Raw genomic sequence first — 13,458 nt, 5'->3', positions numbered from 1 at the left:
CTTTGATTATGACACAAGAATCATTCAAACAGACCTTGTGGTTGCAGATAAACTCTGGTTATTATGGGATGTCATTTAGCTCAGGGCTGAGCAGGTTCAGGATGCTCCTGCCAAGTTGAACTGAGCATACCTGGAAATGACAAAGCATTACTGTACTGTATGTTGTGCTGAATTCAGAGAGCATCATTAGTGGTTCCATAAGATAAAACTGAAAGTGAAATAAGCCTGATAATTATTTCAGAGCTGCATAATGAGGACAAAGGAAAACGTGACAACAGAATGAGACGGAGAGTGAGACGTTCTGTTCAGTGCTTTAATGTGTCAACGTACAAAGAGATAAATGCTGATTACCGACATCTCTACAGTGGCATCTAAAACATGCCAACACACATGCACACACACACACACACACACACACGTACTCCTTCTCTGTCTGTCAAACACACTTCCACCCTTTGCTGTCGTACACGCACACACACATCCTAAATCCCTACGCACATCATTAGACAGCGTTTCTCTCCAGTCTACTGGGAGATAATGCATAAAACAGAGCTGTCTCTGTTTACGAGCCTCTACGTTTCATCATTAAATTAATAAATAAACAAATGCTAATAGCTACGAGTCAGACCTGGGCTGAAACACACAAGGTACCAACACGGGTCAGAAACCCAAATACTTTAAATTACAGGAATATCTTACTGGAGCTCAGCTTCTTTTTGGAGTGCGTCGCCAAGCTGGAGCAGTTCCCCACACAAATCACACCGAGGGCCGAACACAAACAGTCTTATTTATCTGGAACCACGCTGCTGTGCTTCATTAAAAATCAAAGCATGTAGGTCATTTTTGAAACTGGTGCAAGCATATTTGCACTGTCATTTAGAATCAAGGGCTCATAATTACAACTGGCACGGCGCTGGTATCGGCTCCGAGTGAGGAAATCCAAACAACTTCAGCAGCATTGTTAGAAATTACCCAGCATTCTTTTCTGCACTACGAATTTTAAACTGGTATCGTGGCTTTGAATCCTCGGTTAAGGACCCGTCGAACTACCTGACGAAACAAAGCAGTCAGCCTTTGATCTGGAACTATTAGAGAGACTAACACCAGCACCCAGTATTATGTACAAACACGTTAGAGTTCAAATTGGTTTATACAGTCTTAGATTTTCCTTTATTACTTCCATTAATACATATTTTCAGCTACTCCTGTGTGTTCTGTCCCAGGTCTGTTACAGTGCTAGTGCCTAAGACTCCTCTAGTCCACCAAAGCACAGAGACATTTTTCTAGGTAGCAAAAACACCCTCACTAAGCAGTGATCATACGATAGTAAATACAGTAGTGGGCATACCAAACATCATACTGGTGGTGATGATCTCTATCAGCGCCTCCCCGTTGTGTCTCCTGTAACAGCTTAGTCACAAAGTGCTTCATCCATCACCTCTTCTGACAGTTAAACACTGATTAACTGGAGCCCGCCACCGAGCACAGTGAAGCTGTGACATCTAACTGTTAAAACACTAGAGACCACATCCTGAAAAGCATTCGCTGACCTACAAAGCTGGTATGACTAATCAAATACTGGCTGTAATCATGGGAATAGTTTCTGTTTTGCACCCAGGTGGATCCATCAAAAAGTCCCAAGGGGGCGGTGAAGATTAGGATTTTGTTGTGCACCCCACCTTCATGTACTGGATATATAAGAACATAATCGGTGAGGGTTACGGTGGTCTCAGTAGCTTTGTAAAGTGAGTTAAAGTGGCTTTGTTCCCCTACATAGTGCCAACAAATGACCTCCTTAGGTTACAGCCCATGACTTCCATAAGCAGGTAATATATGAAGCATGTATTATCCATGAGGGTAATAGGGCTCAGCACAGAGAGGGGAAACAGTTCACCTGTCTGCATAGAATAAACATCCCAAATACAAGGTCTTACTTAGTTGGTGCACATATTTAGTTACTTTTGGGCAGTCAGTTAGCTGTTTTTATGCTAAGCTAACCACTCACTGAGAGCAATATTCTCCTGTAAGTCTTGGCAAGAAAGCAAACAAGCATGTTTCCCAACACGTCCAACGCTTCCTTTGTGATAGTAACAGCTCAGTATTTCAAAAAGCAGTTTAGTATTCTAGGTCAAATAAATAACCAGTAATATTGGTGTAAAACATCTGCTGTAAACACTGAAAGTAAAAGTGACTCTTAAATACAAAGTCGATCCCAATTTCTCATGGACTTGTTCCGGCTCACTAGTTAGTACGAGTTAGTGTTCTACTGATGTTGTGTACACTCCTAATGAGCACATGGACTATATTATGCGATCCACTCTGAAGTATACGTGAGGCTGATTCTGGAAGCTGCTGCGCTGACAGGCAGCAGCCACACAAACAAACTGATCCTCATCAAAAACAGAAGTGATTATTTTTGTCGGTGCCAAACCTCATCATGTCAGTTGATATGAAATAAATGGACTTCTGTCAGCTCCATGAGTCATGTGGCAGCTACACATCTTTACACTGGTTAAGGTGGTGAGGAAGGTGGCCTGGATGCTATTTTTGGGTGACGGTTTCTCAACAGCTTCACTGTAAATGTGTAACAATGGAGAATACAGAAAATACCAGCTTGCATTTCATTGATGCCAATGAGAGAATTTAGCGTTTTGTAATAGATCCCTGTGCACTTGGAGCTCAGAGTGGAGACAGGAGGTCCTGGGGTCAGCACAGTAACTCAGCACACAGGGAGAAAGAAACCATCAATAGGTTATTGCACAGTTAAAGCAAAAGTTTCGCTTTATTACCCAATCTAGACTGTAAAATCAATATAGAGCGTAAAATATTTGCTTCTCCGATGATCTTTCCACCCAGAAGTTGCACTGAATCTGTGGCAACCATCCAAACAGGTTCAGGAACACAGAGAAGAGACAAAACGACTTCAATTACAGCCAGTCTGTTGGGACATGAATGATTATCAGATCATCTTCTATACAGGTGGTGATGCTGTGATGTACGATACCATCCTGCCGTTTGTCTCCATCTGTTCCAGCATCCATTAGTCGTGACATCTGATCCTGGCTGATGCTGACATTTGCTTTCCTCGTGCCAACAGATGCATGCCAGACTAGTTGTAAAGCGACACACTGTGGGTGCAGCGCTGATCCCTGACATCTACTGGAAATAAACAGACAGCAGTTTGTCGTTCATAACATGTGATCTGAACTTGGATTCGGTTTATAAATAGTCTGATTACATGCACACAGTAATGCACTGGTTCCTGTTCCAGGGGGTCGGGCAGCTGCCTGGACAGGAATCCCATCAACACTGACTTTTTTTTATTAACATGTATTTTTTCTGACAGTCTAAAATGTTGCTTTGTACAGTTAGACATACATATGTGCATGTAAACATGACCACTGATAGACTGCAGCTGTTTGGGATGCAGGTAATAAACACTTCTTATCCACCAAACAGGAAGCAGACGAGCCGGACCGGAGGAGGGAGGATGCTCCGATTGTCACGGTGCGGAGAAACTCAGCTCAATGCGCAATCGAAATGTAGCAGACCCTTGGAGGCAGCTGAGTGCCGTTCCGTCTCACACCTCCAACCATGGCTAATCAATCATGACAGCTGCATGCGCAGACCCTGTGGGTTGCCGCGGTAACAGACAAGTGGGTCGATAACAGAATATTGAGTGGGTGTCTTTATTTTATTTCATCCTGTCTTACCTTCCCCTCGAGAGGAATCTATCTGACTTATGAAAAGTTATGAGGGGTAACTGTAGCGTCAGATCCTCTTCCACGTCCTTGTTAAAGTTTAAGAGCTCCAAAAAACTCTGGAAAATAAACGACACGGCTCCAAACTAAGCGACGATGACGACGATGCACTCATGGCGCTGCGGATTAGCGAGTAAAGACCCAGCCCGAGGATTTGATGGTAACACGTAGAGACACACGTGGCTTTGCATGTTGGTGTGTAAACGCACAGAGAGAGCCTCCCAGTCTGAGATCCTGTTCTCCCAGTAACAGAGTCACCAGGTTGGGCTGCTACAGCACAACAACAACAGTTCTTGTAGTTCAGAACGGAGGCGTCGGCATCACCGCCAGCCTCCTTCCTGTGTTACTGCAGGGTTGTCAGTTCTCTGAGGACTGCCTCACAAGTCCTGGGAATAAATCAGTCCAGCCCCTACCGACCCCCTGACCCCTCCCTCGGACAGGCCTACCAGCCTCAGCAATCACAAGTCTGCTCACTGAGGGAAGGAAAGTAATATCTTGACCACTAGTTTTATTCCCCGGGGTCAGAGCTTGTGGCAATAGAGTTATTGGCTCAAATCCGATGTACAGTATTCATTAGTTCTTGGGAACTGAGCTGCTGATGAACAACCCCCTCCCTCTTCCCCCAGGCCCCCTCTTCAGCCCCTGTACACCTCGACCAGCATGTGGCTGCAGGGCTCCTGGCAACCATCTGAGCTAGTAGAACTCCTCATAGTTCTTGGGATTGAGGCAGTAGAGGATTCCCCCACCAAAGGAAAAGATGGTCCCCCCCCAAGCCAGGCCGTAGCCCCAGTTGAACTCATGGTAGATCCTCAGGTTGATGCTCTCGATGAACTTGATCGGGTAGAGGACCAAGCTGCAGGCCTGCAGGACAACTGGAGGAGACAAAGTTAGGCAAAGTTAAAGTGTCATTCTTTGAAAACGAACTGATGTAATGTTAGCAGTTGTTCAGGTGCCTCAAGCTGCACAAACTGTAAAAGTAAAAAACAATTCACGGTTCTCACCTCCCTGTCAGCTCAAACGCCCCAAGTCATTCATTGTCAGTGTCCAGGAATCTGGTGAGAGCACCGGCTTTTAACAACGTGCTGGATGGTTGTGCACAGACAGGGCTGGCTAAAGATCGCCCGTCTCACACCGGGTTTAGACGATGCAATGTGTTTTGATGTCATAAGCCCCTTTCAGATATGTGCTCCAATCCGTTACTCTGACGGCAATTCAACACGTCGGCTTCCTGTCTGAATGTGCACCTCGGTCACGTTTCCATAACACTCCCAGCTCTATAATCAACCACAACTTGTTGTTTCCAGACCTGCGTGTTTGCGTCTGCAGTAGTCTGCATGGTACCGGCTCTGTTGTGTTCTAACAAGCCTATAAAAAACAGGCATGTGAGGATCATTCAGGGGGTTGCACCATCGTTCACTTTGGCCTCTCTACGTGCAGATGAGTGCACTGTGCTCCAGCGCTCAGCATCCCACACAACACTGTGGAAGCTGAACACAAGGCGAGAAGAGACAGCAAAGATTCTGACAAGCTGTCCTCTTGTCGGGATAGTTTGACACTGGACTGACAACTTTAGATGGAAAGTCATCACACAAGTCTGCAGCATCTTCTTTCATCACCCCTCTAACCAGTGAATATTATTTTTAAATGGTTTATGAACGGTGTCTTGTAAGTGAAGCTGCTTGTGCAGTAGATCAGCTGACATGTTTTTCATTTCTGATCATTAACAGACAGACAATAAGTGGAACTGATACATATTTCAGTAAAACTCAGGACTTCAGCATTAAAGCGTTTGTGGCCTTATCATGAGGTTCACATTTGTAGTTTTTATCAGAATATTTTAGCAACACTTGGTTGGATTTTTGTGAAATCGTAGTCTGACCAGACTCATGTCCCCACCAGTCTCAGCTGTCACCTAATGGAAGTAAGCCATGGCTTCACTTTCCTCTTGTGCGTTCATCAGGTCAGAAGTGAATTTGCCGGCGCCGCTGCAGCTCACCAGGCTGAGCCGGCGTCCCGTGTACCGGGCCGACAGCGCGTTCGAGTCCCACTCATGAGCCTTTGCTGCAGGTCCCTCCCCCATGGTTCTCCCCCACTTTCCTGTCTCTCTCTCTGTCCTATCGAATAAGGCCAAAATATCAACAACAAAAGAAAAGTGAATTTGCCTTTACTTTTGTATACAGTCAAACATCTGCAAACCTACGGTACAGCTGTGCATCGTGCTTTAGTGCTGATAGCAGATGTCAGCGTGCTGACACACAACACTAGAGTGACTGGTGTCACAAACATTACACCTCCTCGTGCTATCGTGCATTAGCATTTAGCTCAAAGCCCCTCTACGCCTCAGAACAGCCTCACAGAGGAAACATGGCTCATAGACCAAGCAGGAGACGAAGGGGCTGATGAGGAAGGAAGCTTAGAAAAAATATTAGTTTAAAATATTCTGTCGTCAGTTTCTATATTTAGTAATGCTATTACAAGCAGCAGTGTGAGCGCCAGATGGAAGAGGCAGAGAGGCTGTTAGTGTTAAAAATATTGATGTGCTGGTTAATCTATCAGTTCTCCAACAGCAGCTGCACAATGGGGCAAATATGAGAGTCAACACGAAAGAGGGATGTTTGTCCTCAAAGCTTTAAGATGATATATGGTACAGTGTGTGTGTACGAGTGGGGAGGCCAACATTTCATTTTTATTTTAATTATTGAATCAGAAACTACAACCCAAACAAACTGCCTTGGTGTGAGAAGCTTCTCTTCATCAGTTTAGCTTCATGAGATTTGATCACATGCACTTTTTTAAAATGACATATTTCAGGAGCCATGTCCGAAACAGTTTAAAAGAAAAAAGGCAAAATAACAGAAATTGGCATCAACTGGCCAAAAAAGCCAGACGCATGCCCAGAGGGGTGTCATGTAGGAGTGTTTAGTGCATTTAGCACACTGCAGAACAACAAGACAAATCAGACTGGACACGGCACAGAGGGGGTGATGGTGGAAGAACGCGAGGTATGAGATAAAGGGTCAAAGGAAACAAGGGATGAATGGAGGCATGAGAGGAGGTGAGAGATGACAGGAAGCAGCAGCGGGGCACAGAGATGGATGTTTTAGGGGGTGGCAGCAGAACAAAGGGGAAGACATCAATCGTTATTCTTTCAAAGGGAATTCATCTGGTGGGAACATAAACAAGCACTGGCACTTTCCTGAAACACACACACACACACACACACACACACACACACACACACACACCCCAGAATGCATAATAATCCAAAACATGCACATATGAACATAGATTGTGGGGAACCAGTTGATTAATCATCCACTGAGGGTCTCTGTAGATCCACACATCAGCCTCTGTGCTTTCTATCCTTTGCTTGCTGCTGCATGTGAAGGCAACATCCACAACACATCCCCAATATTCTCATTTATACAATCTTCCAACAACTATTCTACTTTACACGTTGAAGCTAAGTGGCAGAAGAAAGGAAACATAAACTGGACACAAACTACAGACGAGTCACGGACCACAGGATGTTTTTTTGAGGGGAATCATCCACGGTGATCTGTGGCTGCCTCCTAACGTAGCTGCTAGCCATTAGCGTAGCCTTCGCCACTGTGAAAGCAGCTAATGTCCCAGTTTGTGGAGATATCTGTGCTTCTTGTGGTACAGCAAGCCTCTCAGCCATCGCCTTCAGCTGTGTGTCCACTGGCCTCAATCATCAGTTTGGCCAATAATCACTTGATCCCTGCTGCAATATTCTAAATGCAGCATACACTTCATGGAACACATGTTTTTTATCTGGGCCTGTTTTAGGCGGGTAACATATGTTCTGTGACTGACCCCATCCACAACAGCTAAAGCTGAGCTCCAGTGCATTTCCTCCTGTCTTGTTCTCTAGACTTCCATCTACTGCCAGTAACACACTGATGCTGGACAATTAGCTCCTACAACACCACTTTAAAGAAACCTGAGCTATCCCTGGAACGTTCACGGCTCACAGTTGAGATATTTAGTTGAAGCAAGGTTTGGACATTTGCTTTTCCAACAGATAAAGGCAGCTTGAGCAAACAATGAAGCTGTTGGGTCAGAAAGCGTTGGTTCTGGTTCTGATCTGGGCTTTGGGAGAAAAACAATCATCTGACATTTTAACCTGAAAAAGTCTGGATGTGAAAGAGCTGCATAATAAAAAAATCTAATATCTTTTCCTTGCTTAAAATCATTATTCAGCAAATGTGTAATATATAATTTCTTGCACTTCCTCTGAGAGGCCATTTCTTCGTCCACATGATGAGCAGCAGCTTTCAGTTGGACATGAATGTGCTTCTTCCAGAGGAAGGCTTCCTATGTGACACCTGTATTTTAGCAGCTTTTAATTAATTGCAGACCCGGTTCTTGGGTCACTCTTGACCAACCTGACCACTTGTCTCTCAGAGATGGCTGATTGCTTCTGTTTTCTTCCCGATCGTGGCAGTGACTGTGCAATGCACGATTTACAGAAAATGATCTGCACAGAGGACTTCTGGGTTCTGAAGCTGCTTTAAAATGGCTCCGAGAGACTTTCCTGGCTTGTTTAAGTCAATGATTTGCCTTTTCAGATCCTCACAGCTCCTCAGACTGAGTGTTTAGTGTCTGTGGCAGAGTCTAATGAGTGTATCAAATGGGTCTTTTTTTAATTGGCGCAGAGGAGCTAGCAGCTGTAGGCACACGTAATCACTCACGACAACTTAAGAGGCCATGCCACCAAAAAAAAAAATCAAGTTACACAGCTTTCTACATCCCCAAAACTGATCATTCAAATGCTGCCATGAGTCTTAACAAGTGTATGTAAACTTTTGTTCACAACTGTAGCTGTTGCAAACCTCGATACCCACTCGAAACCCTTCAGACCATGTCCACAGTTACACAATATGACTGAGAAAAACGTGTGACAGGCAACACGTCCAACTTTGCAAAATGAAGCATTTCACGCATAAAAAAAAAGAAAAGAAGACATTTTCCAATTATCCCTGGAGGTGGGAATAAGGAAAATGCAAAAACTTGGTAGTTGTCCAGCTTGAGATTAGGACTGGCCTGCCTGGGAAATTAAACAGACAGATGTGACACACCGCTGCAAAGCCTGCTGGGCCCGAATCATACAAATATGATTTTCTCTAAATGAGTTTGAGGGAAAGAAGGACTGCTTGAGTGTGACTGTGACAAAGTGCGCGCTCCGTTTAATGAGTGAGTTGGGATTATCATTTAAATGCATGTCAGTTCTCAAAGTGATTACCCTGCAACCTTCCAGCTACCTCGTCTAAATTGGCTAATTAAGTAATCCTATTGTGTGTGTGTCATTAGGTGTGTGTATTTGAACACAAATTAGTGTGTGGTGTTCGACCTACGACTTGAGGACTGTGTGTAGACCACAGCATAGTGTGTGTGTGTGTGTGTGTGTGTGTGTGTGTGTGTGTGTGTGTGTGTGCTGACCTGCAGCAAACAGCATGATGGCCACGGGCGTGTAGAACTGCCGTCTCGTGCCGATGCATACAGCAACCAGAGCAATCAGGAATGACATCAGCACCAGGGCTCCGCCCCCTAGCAACAGGGCCAAGGTAGCAACTTGCCAGTCTGGGAAGGGAAGGTGGGAGACAAAGGGAAGAACAAAGGGGAGAAGACAGAGGTAAAAAAGAAGACGTAAGAAGAGAATGACTAAGTGCAAACAAGCGACATGTTGCATAAACGCTAACATTTAGAGAACATTCATCAGTAATGCAATGAAGGAGGGAGGAGGTCAAGAGAGGGAGGAATTAAAAATGGAGACAGAACTAAGAATGAGGGGGATGAAAAGAAGTTGAATAGAAGTGTATTGGAGGTGGAGAAGTGTGGGATGTAGAAGGAACGACAGGAGGAGGATGGGATGAATCTATAGAAGGAGAGAAGCGAATAAAGAATAAAGAGACTGTAGATGGAGAAAGATAAAGGAAAGGAAGACGACAAGGAAGAAAATACAGAAAAAAACTGCTGGAAAGAAAAAGAGAACAGATGGAAGAAGGTGGCTGAGCAAGGAAGGGATCTTCAGAAAGAATAAAACAAAGGAGAAAAGAGCGTAGAGAAGGAACATAAACAATGAAGAAAGGTGGAACTGAAGGGAGGAAGTCATGTGGGACAGACAAGAACAACAGGATGGCTCAGTAAAGGTAAAGAGAAGGTAAAGAAAGAGCTCCAGGATTTATGGAGAAAATGTCAATGAAAAGAAGGAAAGAGTCACAGTGAAGAGGTGGAGGAGGTAGGAAAAGATGGAGAGATGAGGAAGTAAGGAATTCAGAAGAAATGGAGGATGGAATGTGATGAAGGAAGATAGAAAAGGGTAAAAGTAAGCAGTAAAAAAAAAACAGACAAGGGGAAAGATGGAAGGCTGATGAAGTAGAAAAGAATGAATGGTGAGAGGAATAAAGAGGAGAAACAAACGAGTGTAAAAGAGCAGCGCAAAACAAAGAAAAGCTGGAAGGAACAACGGGAACCAGAGAAACAAAGACAAGGTAAAGTGAGATGAAGAGGGCTTTGGTGGAGGCAGTGAGAAGGTGATGGGTGATGAAAGAGAAAAAAACCATGGAGAGACACCAGCATAATGCTACAAGGACAGAGAGAGGGCAGCATTAAAGGAATGGAAGGAAGACAGGAGGAGGAGGAGGAGGATGGGGTGAGGAGGAGGAGAGGGAGGTGAGGAGGGCATGAAGGGGCTGGGGACAGAGAGTGAAAGTAATGAAGAGAGAGAGCACTTAGTATACCTGAGCTGACAAAAAGCTTCGGCTAAAAAGCTTTGCTGGCATGCTATCAAAAATCTGTCCACATTTATATACAGCGATGCTCGCTGAGAAAACACACACACACACACACACAAACACACACACCTAGACACACACACACACACAAACACACACACACACACGCTCTCATATAAAGACCAGCGCTGGGCGTGGCGCCGCTTCCAAATGATAAACAAAGGAATGATTAAAAAACGTTAATTTCAAATCTACTAACTCAAACTTGTTTCAGATTCAGGGTCAGGACATCGCTGACCTTCAGAGCGTAGTTCAATCGTCCCCTAAGCTACACACTGGTGCTCATTCTGGACCGGACCACGCTGCACAGAACCACACATTTAGTTTAGTTTGTGTTTTGAACTAAAAATGTTTTAGTTTGCAAACATTCTTTATGAAGCTGCCACTACTTGTGCAGACAGCGAATGGGTGAATGAAGTGGAGTTCCTGGGTAGCTGAGGAACCAACCAGAGGCGAAGCTGCTGCCTTGCTAACTGGTTGGTGCATTCGCTGTGCTCGGCAAATAACAGGGACTTGCACCGATTTTTCAGAGAAGACAATTCAAGGCAAAACATGTGCCTTGTTTTCTGTCTGAGCACACCTTCAACGTTCAGCTACACCTGGAAATGGAACGCTGATTACTATCAGGGGAGGTTAGACCTGACTGCTCTTCAATACCAGATGATGTTTGTTTAGGGTTAGGGTTAGCCTAACCCTAACCCTAACTGATGATAAAACCACAGCACATGTCCGGATGGGGCTACAGGTCACTCCTGTACCACCCTGCATAGTGCCCCGGAGTCCTCAGTCAGACACACCGCCGTTGCATCAGATGTGAAGTGACTATGATGGTGATGGCCACCTCCAGGTTTCATAACGGCAGTCCACAGACCCACGGCCGGTGTCACAGTGGTCCATGTTCTAACACAGTCTACATTCCTGCCTTGACATGGCTCACATGTACCTCTACACCATTGCTCTCTGTAGTATGTGCACATGTATGAAATCCCCATCGGTGTCTCCATTCAAGCCTCCCAGCTAGCTGCAGCTCAGCACACCAGCTCACCTGCAACACTGTAAATCTACTCTGCACTACAAGTCATAGTATTGGAGTAATTTAACCATTTATGCTCAAACTGGAAACCAACTCTGAAGATGAATTCTGGTACAGGAAGTATTTTAGCAAAAACTGCTGTGTAACTGTCATTAATGATGTTGGTTTCATGGCCTCTATACTGATGAATAGAAGCTCAACGCACCTACAGTCTCAGATTACATCCACAACAGTTACCGTCCAGCGAAAGCTGCAAAGTCTCCGTTTAAACAGAAACAGGCACAAACTCTGTCTGTGGACTCTCCAGACTCTTGAGGGTCAGCAGCAGGAATTAGCAGGGACAAGTCCTCCAGAGGTGGACTCACCACAAAAATGTCCTGTGGATCTGCTTCACCTCACAAGGTAACGCAGGATCACGACAACACGCTGGGATGAACGGACTTCTCTGCAAGACTTTCCCATTTCATATGCTGGTGTGACTGGGCCTGTTATGGCTGGACGCGGTGTGTGTGTGTGTGCGGTGTGTGTGTGCACACACACACCTGCACACACACACACACACACCTACACACACACACACACACACACCTGCACACACACAAACACACACACACACAAACACACACACACACACAGTGTCACTGAACCCAACGAGGTGTAAAGGGACAGAAGAAATTCGACCATTTCTCTCACTTCTCCTTCCACCTGTCTGCCTTCACACTGCTTAGATGTGATGCAGTCTAATTTGCTAAAAACCTGTTTCTGTACAACACTGCTGAACTAGGAGGTGCTATATGACAAAATAGATACACAAATAAATAAAATAGCATGTACTCCTTGAGGACATACAGTAGCTGTTGAAAGGCAGGCTTCAAACTGGAAGTTCTGGATAAAACATCAAGGAAAGCAGACGTAGGAATGTAGCTGTCGCTGCAGTCGCAAACGCAATGCAATGCAGCACACTGCAGTAAAAGTGAATTCATTTTCATTTTATTTTACAGCTATCTAAGCTGTGGCAATATGGATACTTGTTAAAGTTACTGCCTGAGTGTGGCAAAAAAGCTTGTGAGAGATGGATGGTGGAGGAGCAAGATAAGGAAAGATGAGAGATTTCGGAGCAGAGGGAGGGAAAGACAGACGAAGATAGAGGTGAAAGATGAGATGCAGAGGTGGATGGTGGGAGGCAGAGAGGAAATTAAAGATAACAGAGAGAAGAAAGTGGGTAGGACAGAAAATATTCCAGGACAGAGAGCAGAAGTATGAAGAAAAGTGATGACTTTAAAAGCAAAGATGCAAACTCCTCTTGGGTAAAAAATGCGACACAGATGCAATCAGCTCCAACCCCCCGAGAAGACAGTCTGCTTTAAAATGTCAATTTGAACCTGACTATAGGGTGAAGCTCACTCTAGAAATAATGCAATCCTATTTTCACAACAGTAATGTGCAGTTCAAGGTGAGATAATGGGCCAAAGCATGGCTCATAAGGCTCATCATTCATTCATAGTTAACTTCTTTAGAGCACAGAGCGCGCTCAGTCTGTGGAAGCAGTAACAAGTCAAGAGTCAGTGTAAAGTTTAAGAGAGAGAACAAATGCCATCAGCTGTTTTGTACGTGTGTGTTCCATCCTAGCTAAGTTAACAAATGTTGGTTATGCTCAAATTTGAAGTCGCATCATAGACTGTTTGTTTAGGATGCTTTTGGATTAGGATTATAATGCACAGTACGGAATAATCTGATCTGAAGGTGCACCGCTCACACTTTTTTTCTTGTAATATCAATTCACATGAGTGAACTCGGCTGCTTTCTTTTCCATGTTTGTATACCAAGCTGCATGGAACTCACTCGG

General features: G+C 44.6%; 1 protein-coding gene across 1 annotated transcript in view; it reads right to left on the bottom strand.

The window, feature by feature from the left end:
* Positions 1–4,454: 4,454 nt before the first annotated feature.
* The window catches only part of LOC103359863 (transmembrane protein 47), an 18,032-nt gene continuing 9,028 nt past the window's right edge, over positions 4,455–13,458 (bottom strand). Inside the window, exons 2-3 of the mRNA XM_008285414.1 lie at positions 9,225–9,365; positions 4,455–4,633 (exon numbers count right to left, since the gene is read on the bottom strand). Of these exons, the coding sequence (XP_008283636.1) occupies positions 4,455–4,633; positions 9,225–9,365 (320 nt within the window). The remainder of the gene's footprint in view (positions 4,634–9,224; positions 9,366–13,458) is intronic.

Source organism: Stegastes partitus, unplaced genomic scaffold (assembly GCF_000690725.1).
Source record: "Stegastes partitus isolate 25-593 unplaced genomic scaffold, Stegastes_partitus-1.0.2 Scaffold401, whole genome shotgun sequence".
NCBI classification, from domain to species: Eukaryota; Metazoa; Chordata; class Actinopteri; family Pomacentridae; genus Stegastes; species Stegastes partitus.
The sequence above is the reverse complement of the archived record's forward strand: the minus strand, read 5'-3'. Positions and strand labels throughout refer to the sequence as shown.